The following is a 13,554-nucleotide window of genomic DNA, read 5'->3' on the forward strand; positions in this document are numbered from 1 at the left end:
CCACAGCCGCTGCGGGCGAGCAAGGGAAGCTCTTGGTGGCCGCTGTGAGGGAGGTGAAGCTCGTGGATCCAGGAGGATCGCAGAAGGGAACCGGCGAGCCTACAGATAGCGGTAGCGCATAACCAATGAGTTTAATCAAGGGACCACTCTGTCTGGAGCGCTCAGCTAATGCTGCCGTGTATTCTGAGAGTGCTGAACGAACTGAAATAGGAAAACTGTGAATGCCAAATGATCTGAAAGTCATTGAGCATAGTTCTGGATAACAAATTGAACATTTTTAATATTAAACAAGTGGTGAATACCTGCAAAAGGAAATATTAATCCAATATTGAATGCCAAACTGAATGAAAACTTTCTTGGCAAAGCTGCGAGATGATGAAAGGCAAATGGGAAAGTGCCCATTTAAAAGAGCGGAAATGTGGAAGGTGGGGGAATACATAAGACCACAAAGTGAATTGACAAAGTCAAGTAAACTTTATGAATAACTACCAAGTGGCAAGGCCAAAGACTGGTAGATGTTGTGTGACACATTGTGGTAAAGCCAAGAAGCTAACAAGGAAAAGCCAAGAGAGTGTGACCATGCACATACAGCCAAGAGACCAACAAGGAGAAGCAAATGTGAATCTGCACACCGGGGCAAATGGGGAAGAGCCAGTGTGGGCTGAAGAGCCTAGGGTTCCTGGTTGTGCGACATGTAGTGGGTGAACCTTTGTGGTCTGACAACTGCCCCTAGACCAGGCAACCCTTAATGGTATACGATAAAGACATTGTGAAACAAACCATGAAGGAGCACTTTACGTGAACTGTTAATGCAATCCAGAAGGAATGTCACGTTGACCTCGAGTAGTCTTGATCATTGGAAGTTTGAAACCAAATATAAGTTGATATGTTGGAGTCTGGGGGAAGGGAACCCTGAGGCTTGAGGAACTATGCTTCCTTGAGGACGTAACCTAAAGACCCCTTTTCTTTGGAACTGTGTTGCCTTGAACTTGGTGAAGGGAACCCCAGGGAGCTGTGGAACTGTGTCAACTTGGGAAAGGTAATCTCAAAGCTTTTGTGGAACTTTCTTGAACTTGGGAAAGGAGAGCTAAAAAGGAAGCTATGAGCTGGAAGAAGCTCAGAACTTTGTTAGATCACTGTTCTTTCTGTTATTAACATCCCTACACATTGTTTAGCTTCGGTTGTGAGGGCAAGGATAAGTTTTGGACAGGATTTGTTCAGGTAGGGAAATCCCACCTTAGCATAGGGCAAGTTAGGCCTTCAACCACCCTGATATCTAATGTAATGACCCATTTTGTTTTGAACTTTTAATCTGTTGTCTGTGTCGGTCTTCATGGTACCTTCACAGAACATAGAAGATTTTTAAACCATATTGGGGCATAGAATATATATAAAAGCTTATTCTCATTTGCCTCACACATGCAAGCTGACTGCAATTCTCCATGTACTAGCAGCTCTTTACAACAGAGATAGCTGCTCTTTTCTTGTGGGCCTCATGGCACCTGACCTTAAGAGAGCAATACTTTCAAGGACTGACAGTAGCAGTTTAAAAAAAATGTGGATGACATGTTTTCTTAGTGTGTTATGAGATATTTAAAACTAAGAAAACACACAGCATTCGAGTCTGTGGGCGGTCTCCCATCCATGCAGTAACTGGGAACGACCGTGCTGAGCTTCAAAGGGAATAAGGGGCCGGCACCTCAGGCCATGTTGCTCTAAGTGGTCTTGTAACTTGCACTCATTTATTAGGCAACATGAGGGGCCGTTCTCTTCCTCGCTTTGAAGCTAAGCAGGGTCAGTCCCAGTTACTGCATGGATGGGAGTCCCGGATGCCTATTGACCATGGGCAGTTATTTTTTACCCCCAACCTGGCTGTAGCTGTAAAAAGTATATATATGTGTTCACCTTTTTTCTATAACCAGGGCTATGAATGGCAAATACCCTTGGATATACCCGAAGTTATTATTTTGTAGTCCTTATACATGCGGTTATTGGGGAAAAACAGTAAAAAGAAATGCTTCCCTGCCCTCCCAGACCCTCACAAGTGTCCCCCACATCTGTGCCAGCTCCCTCCATTCCCCTGATGCCCTCCTCACCTCCTCTGACTTCTCCCCCCACCCCCCCGGCCCCCAACAACACTCGTTTATATGACTCAGTTTCAGTTGAGATGTCCAATATCTGAGGTTACAGATGAGCTTTGTGTTGCAAACTCAGTCCCTACACCACTCCCAAAGTTAACTTGGTGTCCTATTACCTTCCCATGCCTCTCCCCACGCCTCTCCCCTAAAGACATTTTCCACCCGGAAATTGCATTTTCCTGCTTTCATTTTCGGCTAACTGAGGTCTTAGCCACGGCTATCTCTCGCATTGAGAAAAAAAAGATGGCAGCTGTTTCATTTTTAAACACCCAGTTTCTTGGCAATTTACAGGTGATATAGCAATCTACTTTGCTTCATCCGTCAAATATATTAAAAAGTACTGGACGGAATGACCCCAAATCACAAAAGGATCGCAAGTCAATGCTTCATGCCCAAGTTGTTTTAAACCTGGTCCAAATCTGTCCAGCGGTTTTGGCTGTGTGGTCTGTCAAAAGTGGACCCTTTTTTGTCTAAGGGAAAATGAATGGGGACTAGGCCGTAATTTAAAAAAAATGTGTTGCCTTAATAACCTTTTATATTTTTCAAAGAATTTTTCCCATTTTCAGTCTGGGGGAGTCGGGTGGGGGGGAGGGGTCTGGGCGTGACAATTATATTTGCGAACATTCTGACAAATCCGTCACACAAGTCAAAAGATATCAGCAATTAATTTTTTCTATTTCCTAATTAATTCTATTTTACCTTAACTGTAGGGCGGCGACTATCCTACAGCCGGGAGGATAGCTCGGAGGGAATACGTTTATCTTGGAAGCAGGGCAACACAGGTTTGAATCCCGTTCCCGTTCTTAGACTGGTCTCCGGTATTAAGCGTGAAATAAAAGATGAATTATTTTCTAGATATCCTTAATGTCCAAATGCTAAACTGCCACACTGCCCACTCTGCTTGCAAGTTCACTGCATGAAAGGAAAAGATTGACAGACGATCCAGCAAGAAACTGGAAGAAATGCCCAAGCACATAAAGTCCAGGATTGCTGCAATCATGTAGGTGATTCCAGGCAAACGTGTGTGGCGAGTGTTCCATCTACCCTCCTCTGTGTGTGACATGAAGCAGATGCTGACTGTGTCATCATGGCATTTGACACGAAGGCTGCCAGTGTCAACACATCTGTAGTAGAGGCTAGAAAGAAGTGGTGCCAGCTGCACCAGGCTCCCCGGATGACACTGGATACCCAGCATCCTCTGCTCTTGGATCTCCATGCTTGTTTACCAATCCCAGTTTTATATAAAGAGCCTCTACAGCAAACTGAGACAGGACCTGTACTTTTTCTGGCATGTTTTAATATTTTGTGAATTTATAGGTATTCTCAGTTTGTGATTTCTGAATAAAATACTGGCACATCTTGAAAAAATTCTGTTACAGCAAAGCAAGCAATAACATAGAGGACATTTTGGCTTTGGGTTGTCTCCAAAGTTGTCTTGCTCCAGTCTGAGTATGCTAACATCGACCCCTACACTCTTCACGTGTCTGAATCTATGAGGATCTCCCTTTGATGAAATGTGTCTCACCTTGGACAAAGCCCTATTTGGGTTTCTTTAAAAATAGGTTCAGTGATGGTACCTAGTGTAACGTACCTGATGTCCAAAGTCCTTCCCTATTCTAAACGCTATTGTTAAGGCTGCATGTCCAAAGTCCATACCTAATTTTGCAAAGGAAAGTTTCCGTAGCTTCAGCTCAGCAGAGTGGTCAGCCAACTCGATCTGGGAAACTGAATGCCCTTGTACAATTCTTTTGAGGTGCTTGGTGTCTCATCTTGTTTCTGTCCTTGTCGAGACTGTGGCAATGGTGATATCAGTGGAAATGTCTTTGTCCCCAAAGGAACGAGGTGATGGCCTGAGAAAGAGCTTCTACCCCTTTTTTCTAGGGGTGACTGCAGCTCATGGAGGCATAGGCATTTCTCCCCCTACAGGGTAATTCTGGGTACAATTTATTTACCACCTACGATGGGCTACCATTGAGTCAGAAAGTCTTCCCTTCATTTGGGCTGCTGGCCTTGCTAATTTCACCAGGTCATGGATTATAGCCTAGGTTCCTCTTGTTCTTTTTGTACTTGCTCAACTCTTGTCCTAGTAACTCTGTAGGTTTGTTAACTAGCAGTACATGGGTTATGTACCAGATGCTTTTCCAGCTGTACACTGTCTAATCCTAGACTTCCTTCACACTAGACCTCCAATGGTTCTTGATCTGGCCTTCTTGGCATGACACTTCCCCTCATTCCCCCGCTGCAGTACGGTGGTACGGTTCTGGCTTCACTCTGCTGTCTGCTCATTCTGCCTTCTCCTCTCCTCCCGGTCTGCTGTCCTATCTATGGCCACTTTCATATGTGGCTCAATTGGAAGATTGAGCCACCAGGCGTTCCAATCTGTGGGCCCATTTTACTACTTGTGTTGACTTGGTCCTTACAATGCATTTCCCTCTCCTCCCCATGTGTGTTTACTTGCTCTCTCAGGTGTTGTGTGTGGCTTTTTGATTCAGATCAGCCCATGCCCTTATCCCTGTGGTCCAAGTGGTTAAATACTCCAACCACCCTTTTGGAGTCAGGCTGCAGATTAATGACTGCTCACAGATGTAACGGATGTCTACCAGCACATTTGTTCTGTGTATGTGTTTCTACGCTAACCGCAGGCACCTGAACCTTGAATGCCCTCAGTGTTGCGGCCAAATATCGGAGCATCCTGTCGTGCGTCCAGGCTGATGTGTGCTTCTCTAGCTACCACTCATCCTCGGCTCCCACTTTACGCAAGAAGTGGGTGCCTGAGAAATGCAACCATGCATGTGTAGGGATGAAAACCTGAATTCCTGATGCCTTCTTTTATTATTTTTTTTATTTATTTCTACCGCGCCGTAGCCCGCAGGCATCAGGGCGCCACATGTACACACAGGAGAAACTTGAGACATACAATTGACAGGACAACATCAATCTACAGTATTTCAGGCGGACTTAGGATAACATTTAAAGGATGTTATCTAAACAGGTGGGCCTTGAGTTTCTTTCAGAAAATACTATATGGGGGATCTAGCCTTATTAGTGATGGAAGGTTATTCCATAACGTCGCAGCTTTCTTGTGGAAGGCTTTTCCTAGACTGCTTGCTTTCCTGAAATTAGTGGTCACGAGTTTGCCCTACGCTTCGGACCTGAGTGCCCGTCCCGGTACATAGGTGACCCATTTCTTCTTGAGGTATCCTGGGGCTTTCCCATGAACACACCTATTGGCTAACGTCAGAGATTTGAACTGAATTCTGGCTTCGATAGTCAGCCAGTGTAGATTTCTCCTATCGTCACTGACGTTCTGTTTTCCTTTTTACTTTAATGATTCTCACAGCCGTGGTTTTTTTTCTGACATTTTGCAATGTGCCCTTTGTTGGCTCCTAGTAGCAGGGCATCCAGGATGTAGTGCATCCTGGACATTATGTTGGCTGTTGCTACTGTCACGCAATTTTCCTCGCTTAAATAGGGACGTATTCTGTGCAATAGTCTCAAGTAATATGAGCAATTCTTGGTCAGTTGCATGACTTGGGACTCTGCGCTCAGTGATGCTTCCATGTGCATCCCCCGAGTTTTGACTTTCTTCACAAATTTTATGGGGGACTCGTTAATGTTGAAGTACTCGTATTGTTGGATTGGTTTTGATCTTGCTGAGTTGGACCCAAAAATCATTAACTGTCTTTTTGGCATTAAGACAAAACTAGTTGTTGGTCATCCATATTTCGATTAATTTGTATAGTTTTGCTAACATTGTCACTATCGTGGGTGTAGTCACTGCTTAGTTATATGAGAAGCTGGGTATCATCAGCGTAATTGGTGAAAAATGTCAAGATATCGGGGGAAGGGGTGAATGCTGAATGCTTGTTTACTGCACATTCGGCAATTAAGAAAATACCAAACTGGATTTTACTGAATGAGGGGAGTGGGGGGGATGGAGGGGTTTCCCCGCTTCCATTACATGGATAGCGGGGACAATCAAGTACTGAGAGAAAAAAAGGACCCTGCACCGGCAGTTCCGACCCATGTTAGGAATAGGGAACTGACATCGCAAGGGGAGGAGGGGAGTTGAGGCACGGGAAAGAAGAGTGCTGCAGAAATGTAAGTAGGGGTAAAGGAGAGCGGGTATGGGGATGGTGGAAAAAGTGATCTATGTGATCACTGTGGGGGGAAAGTTTCGGATTCAACGTTTTCATCGTTGAAATTTCGGCCTGCGCAGTGATCACATAGATCTCCTTCTCTCCAGGGGTTTCTCTTATGTTCTGCAATCCAGATTCATTTGCTCATCTTCTCCTCTCCGTTTGACTTGCTTGAACAGTGATGTATCTAGTTCTCAAGCCTAGCTCTCCTGTTTACAAATTGCCCTCCTGATGGCTTGGGCAGTATCCAAGAAGGGCTGGGACAGTTTGGGGGGTATCCATTATATACAATCTCCAAGGATTGCATCACCAAGCAGGTGGCTCCCCTTAGCCCCCCAGGCCTCCTTGGTGTCCCCTCTATGGTTATGTGATAGTTGAACGCATCACACCACATTTAATCACATGGGGAGAATCGGGATGTGAGCTTTCAAGCGATTGCAATGCATTGAAAGGTTGGGAAATGCCCTTTTGTGTGTTGCACATTTGAGTGACTTGTTAAAAGTTGACACAGTGGAATGGACAGATGCTTTCTTACATTTGTGAGCACATCTCATTAGTAAATCTGGGAAACAGTCACAAATGCAATGACATGCACCTGCTACAAGCGGAGTGATATTTGTGCACTTTGAGAGGGGTCATAAATGAAAGCATCTGTGCATTCAGAAATCAAAAGCGGTCCTTGTGTCCAAATTTGCTAACCTGACCCTCACACTATAAACAAAATAACAAAGTAAAAAGGGAAATGTCTTTAACCTGATTCTTGCCAAAAAATGTTCATAAATAAAAATAGCATAACTCCAACAAAAATGTTCTCTAAAATGGGAAGTCCTTAGGTCCATAGGGGCTTCCCTTCACCTGGATTCTGTAATGGTTTAACAATGTCACTTGGACCAACAGTTCTTGCAGTTTCTCTTGGTTCACAAAAATCCCAAAAGCTGATTAACATTGTTAGTCCTTTTTCAACACAGGTTCCTGCTTTATTCAACGAACACAGTCTTATCTTGTCTTTTCTTGTAGGCTTACACTTTGCCTGGTATACTTAACCTACCAGAACTCTTAATGCACTTCCAATTGCCTAGTTTACTCTCCTGCCAGGATTCCTCTTGCACTCACAACTACTTGCAACTTCCTGGTATACTCTCCCGCCAGGATTGGTTTGCATTCACAGCTGCCTAGTATGCCAGGACTTTCCTTCAACTGCCTGGTGTTTGCGTGCAAGGACTTTCTCAACTTCTGTTACAGTTTCTCTTTATAAGCAAGTATCATATACCGTTCTGGTCTTGATAGATCTACTTGTTTGAACTTTCCCCACTTTTGATATTCAATTCTCATTGGGATTTAAATTGGAGCTTTGCCCTTTTCTTCACAAAAAATTCCTCTTTGTATTTCACTTTCTGTAAAAATGCACAATGTTCAAATTCTCAATGTTAAGAAAGCTCTCTTTGGCTCAGTTGTCGAAACACCCTGGGGTCCCCACTCTGCTCTGGCAGACTCACTGGTTTGCTGTAGCATTTTTGGGCATCCTCACGCTTAAGCCGTATTACTCTGACGCTTCCTCCCCAGTCCGGGTGGCTCTGGTGTCTATCCAGCCTCTTCCACTGTTCCGCTCCTGCACGCTCGCATCTCATTGGCTCTTGCCTGCCGAAGGCCCAGTGTTCCTCTCCCGGTTCCTGGGGTCTCCACGGCAGGTCCCTCTTGCAGTATGTGTGAGGGGTCAGAAATGTGACACTGACACAAAGGTATTGTTTTCTCAATGTTTTACATTTATTAAATGAAAAGGGGTGAGATAAACGCCTATCCTTCCCTATCCTAAGAAGGATGTCCCTGTCTGGCAAACTAAAACTGACCTAGTGTCCAAAATTTCTCTGACCCTCACACTAATACAACAAAAATATTCAAGGAATATTTGGCTTTCTTCAGTTCAACAAAACAATAGAACAGTTCAAACTTATAGGTTTTAGAAAATACTTCTTGTGACCACGGTTGTGCCCGCTTCCCCTGGATCAATTCAGGAATACCCTTGTCAAAGTTCTAATTCAACGAAGTTCTGTTCAGTGTAACATAAAAGGTATTTTCCATCCACTGCATCCATTCACTTGAAAAAGTAATTGTCTGTCACAAACACTTCTTCAAAATTCAAAGCAGTTGTTTCCCACAATATCCTTCTTGGTAAGGCAAATGTCTCTCTCATAGAACACAAGTCATAAACCAAGGCACTTGTTCTGCCCAGGATGTAAAGCAGCTATTAGCATATTACACTTGTTTCAGCCGACTACTTTTGCCAGAATAGCATAGCAACTACCTTTGGTAATGCAACAGTTTGTCAAATTGTTAAGAGTAAACAAGTTCTTTCCGCCACTCCTTTTTGCCACAAACACACTTAAAATAATTGTATTCTTTCCCGGTGTACTCTCCTGCCAGGAAGCAAACTCCTACAACTACAATAGATCTTAGTGGCAATATTTGTTCCAAGATTCTCCACCCCAGTATCAAATATGAGGAGGATTGAACAATGGATGCCTCTTTTTATAGTCTCTTGACTCATGGCAATGTGTGTTTCAGGTTTTCGCAAACTGGAAACTCGAAGGAGAATTGCGCCCAAGTTGATTCTTGACTGCTTCTTTACAGCCTCTTGGCTGTTGGCTATGCGGTTTACAAGTTTCCCCCAATTGGTGTCCCATACAAGGAGAGTTGTGCCGTTGTCTCCTCTGTATTACTTCTTTACTGGTTCGGTATTCAAAATTATTTGTTATCAATTGTTCGACTTAGAGCACCCTGGGGTCATCTTCAGCTTCAGGTCAAGTCACTGGTCTTCTTTGCCGTCTCTGGTTCCCTGCTCGCTGCTGCCGCAGACCTCATGTGTCCTGCCCGCTCTGCTTCTAGCTTACATGAACATTTGGCAGACTGCACAGCTCTTCCCTGGAGCTCTGACAGTTCTGTTGATGCTCTGTGACCTCTCGCACACCGAAGCACCACATGCTGGGTTTGGAGCACGTCTCATCCTCGGCTGGCCGCCTCTTTCTGATGCTGCTTACTGCTGCGCGCACCCTGCAATGTCACACGCCTTCACATCTTGTGTCGGCATCAGCTGGTGATCGTCCTTCTCCGGCAATCACAGCACTCCAGACTGTCTCTGCTACTCCTCCTGCATCTCACCATCTTCTCCACAGCTGCAACTCATTCCTGAGTTTAAATGTCCTGCTCGCGTATCTAGCTCTACTAAACTAGACCGCACATTTTTATCAATAACACATTTTATCCTTACTAACTCTGAGCCCTTCTTCCTAGTCCTAGTCCCAGTACCACAGGCATTATGGATCCTGAAGTCCATAGTGTTTTGGTCTCTTGGATGTTTAGTTAGTTTTGACTGTTTTGAGAACTGAGTCGTTAGAGTTAGGGGATGTTGTAAAAGGGGTTTGATTTAACATTGGAGTAAGAACCTCTACCAAAGGCAGAATTATGACAATTGGAGGATGTCCTATTTAATTCCTGAACTCCCAAGGTACAAACCTTTTTCTGTCTAAAGGACTTTTGATAGCATGTTCTTTGGGTACTTTCATGGGAGGGACTTGTGAAATAACAGCATGCCATTAGATATTTAGGAATGATAGGGTTCTCATCCTCACAAGAAGATGAATACTGCGTCCCTCCCAAAGGAGTCACCATTTCCCACTGACGGCCATCGCCTCCCATGTGATCCTCCCTCATGATACCACCCCCAGGGTTAGGATCTGGTAGCGGCTGCCTTCCCCAGGCTACATGGGAGGAATTCTTAGGCTAGGGTTTAGTGATCACTGCGCAGGATTCATCACATAAGTCTGTCCTGCTCCAATGGCAAGCTTCTCTGCGGCGCCACACCGGCTCTTGCATCCAGCTTCCGCTGACCGACTTCAACGAAGAAGCCACAGCTTCTTCTGAGCCGCTTTCCTTAGTTCTGTTACCATATTTAAAGATCCTGTGTACCGGTATATTTCTCAAACAACTAGCCCGCTCTCTATGCTTGTTGTTCTGCATCATTTTCCTCATCCTCCTCGTCGAAGTATTTGGGTGGTTGTGGGAATCGAGGTTACTTGATGTTTCACATTGGAAACATTGTTCTTAATTCCACATGGCAAATCAGTTCTCAATAAATAGAAGTTGGAGCTTGTGCTGCTTTGACCAGAAATGGAAGGTTGTGTTGATTTGATAATATTTGCAGGGTTTTTCTCAATACCTCTACATGGAAGATCAGTTCTACATGAAGGAAAACTAGAACTGAAAAGGTTTTCTTTGGAGTTGTTGCTCTTTAGGATATAGGAGTTTGACCTAACTGATGTTGGAAACAGGTTCCTTTCCTTTTCCTATAAAGAGCAACAGATGAATGGCAATAGGCCATTAGGCTATGGGTAATATAGGGTCTTCTCCCTGGGAATATGGGAAATACCAAGTCCTATCTAGCAAGTCACCCTTGCCTCCATGAGTGTCACCCTCCCCCACCCCCGTGATGCTCCCTCAAATAGCCCCCCCTGCTCCTTCCCAGGGTTCAGACCAGGAAGCGTCTGCCTCACTATGGCCACGTGAGGGGAGGCTTCCCCCTGGGGAGCAGCGATGACATTGACAAATTCATCACAAGTGATTTGTTTTTTTTAGTTTTTTTTTTTTTTTTTTAAAGGACCTCTCGATTTGCACATTTAAGATTCTCACATTCAGAGTGGCCCTTTGTGAATTTATCCAGGAACAGCTTTGTGTTTTTTGCCTGAACAAATGAAACCACAAACTGAAAAATGCTTGTTGCTGCCAGAGAACCGCTGGCAGTCTCAGCAGTTTGCCACAAAATAAATACAATATAAATATTTCTCTGGAGACTGGGATAAAATGGAAACGTGTGGCCAAGCGTAGACTACAACTACTACACATGCTCTTTATTTTATTACTCGAGTTTTTCAGAGAAAATGATGAAGTCCGGAGAGAGCAACTTACATCCTTGTTTAAGCTGATCCTTGTCCTGAGAACCCCAAAGGTAGTAGGTTCATTTGTAAACTCAAGGCTACCTCTACACAGGTCACCACCTTTTAAATCAAGTGGCTACAAAAAGTCCAAAATGTTAAGAACAGGCTTGAGTTTGGTTTATGGAAAGGTCAACCAGCAACAAATCAAAGTAAAGGTATTTGTTTCTTTCCTTCAAGATCAAGGGCCCTACATACACATGACAGACTCCAACCATGCCACTGTGGAAGACACTGAGTCCACATGATGTCATTTTGAAGGACCACTGTGTAGGGGCAGAATCCCAGCCTGCCAATGCCTCATGTCACTGATTCCCATCCAGTTACCCAATGTGCCTCTTGGTGAACCTATTCACCCAATCACCTTACCGCCTGATTTGACTTACTATTGTTGGGCTCTGAAGCGACACTGTTCAAACAGTAGTGCTGTCGGTGAGCACAGCCACAATGAGTTTGTTGAGACAGAGTTCGGTTAGGGTGGGTATATCCATTATGAAGAGTAGCAAGGAACAGAGACTGTGCACATTACAATGCAGTACAATAACCAGTAGCAACCTAGACTCATCCCTACACAATCTTTTATAGGAAAATGCCTGCTGCTGAAGTCAACTTTATCAATGAAAATTACTTCACATGTCTTGGCAATGCACCTTTCTCTACTTCAGTAGCTAGTTGCAAAGTCCTACCTCTGTTTCTCCATTGCGGTCCGTCATTCTCTGATGCAACTGCTGTACCTGATCAGATTTGAACCGTGTGGTGCAGAATCACTGCTGGGGGCGCTCTGGCTTTCAGAAAGTTGCAAAAGTTATATATAAATTCCTTTTATTTGGCAGCACAGGGGGCAAGAAGGCGACTACCCCAGCCTCCAAATGATAGTTTGCTATGAATTGAGCTGGCAAATCGCGCAGGCCTGACAAAGTGATTGTGGTTCAGTATTAGTTTGAATGTCGTAATCCACTAATGATACAATTTCAAAAGATGGAACAATTTATCATAAACAAGGTTTAGTCAAGTTATGATGGCAGTGTTGGATTGCAGCCGACACATGTTTCCACCATAGGTCGTTTTCAAGGCTGCCATTATGTGCATACGTTTGTAGACGTATTTCATCAAAGGTAAATTATAGGTTAAAAATAATTTAAAAATATATATAATTGCATATCATGTTCGTAATTGTGTGGCCAGCAGGAGTGGCAAAGAGGGCAGACCAACAGTAAACACGGGATCTAAATCAAGCATGAATTAATTACACAATATTTGAGTCATTAACAGTGGAGTCAGCATATATCTGTTATTGCTATGGGTGATTCTTGTCTCATAAAATAATGTATTAATGATTGCTTTGTGGCGCACCTTACAAATGTCCCGATGCTGGGTTGTTCTAAAATTCCACTTGAACATTATGTATGCGTTTGATTGAGACTGAAATTAATTGTGAGCATTGCTTATAGATTTGGCAGACAAAGAATAGGCTGGGACAATGTCCCCCTGCAGTTTTCTACTAAGTATCCCCTGGTGGCGAGTCATTGTCTATAGGTCGTGGCATCTAGTGTCCCTATTAGTATACTATGAGGGCATAGTGGATTATGTATGCTGACTCACCATGGATTATACAGTTGAAAATCTGTAGATGCAAAGATTACAGAGAATGTAAGAGTGTCTTGTAAAACAGTCTGTATATATGGGCTGTGTGTTATTCAACACTCGCCCTTCGTTCTGGTCGTGGTGCCTCACCAGGCGTCTTACCATATTGTCTGCTAACTTGGCTTCTTCTATAGTGTCGAATGTATGTCGTTCTCTTATATAAAACTGCAGAAAGAATTGAGAGCCGATGATTACCAACTCTTAGCGACTACCATTCTAATTTGGGAGCCCTTTGCGACATCAAAAATGGTGAATTAAGTCATGCCTTCTATTGTTGGCTAACATGACCTGATAATCAGGGGGTAAGTATTACATCCATAACTCCCAAACATGGTACACTGCTCCGTGTTTGTTCTGTTGGGGGAGACCTACCCCCATCTTGCCTTCTCCCCCGCTCTGTCTTCCCTCATCAAGATCTGAAATACATTGCACAGAGTTGGCCGTGAATGTCCCCTAACTTTTCCTTTGTCCACCGTCACCATAGGAGCCTCGAGTTGGAGTGGTCCTTCAGGTACACATTTCTTGGTACAGATTGTTGGCTGGATACATGGCACTAGTCATAGTTTATGCATGGACAAGTCAAGCTGAGGGTAAAACATGAACCTGCTAGCATCATGAAAGGGGAGACCGAACGACTTCGTGCTAGCA

At 44.0% G+C, this 13,554-nt stretch overlaps 1 protein-coding gene across 3 annotated transcripts in view; it reads left to right on the plus strand.

Moving 5' to 3' along the window:
* Positions 1–13,554, plus strand: part of PARVB (parvin beta) — a 533,348-nt gene that overhangs the window by 503,058 nt on the left and 16,736 nt on the right. For 2 of the 3 annotated variants that reach the window (XM_069628141.1, XM_069628144.1), the window contains exon 11: positions 2,849–2,920. The exons of the other annotated variant lie outside the window; for it this stretch is intronic. In XM_069628141.1, the coding sequence (XP_069484242.1) occupies positions 2,849–2,920 (72 nt within the window). The remainder of the gene's footprint in view (positions 1–2,848; positions 2,921–13,554) is intronic. 3 annotated transcript variants of the gene reach the window in all.

The sequence above is a fragment of the Ambystoma mexicanum genome, chromosome 12 (assembly GCF_040938575.1).
Source record: "Ambystoma mexicanum isolate Mex_15411 chromosome 12, UKY_AmexF1_1, whole genome shotgun sequence".
Lineage (NCBI taxonomy): Eukaryota > Metazoa > Chordata > Amphibia > Caudata > Ambystomatidae > Ambystoma > Ambystoma mexicanum.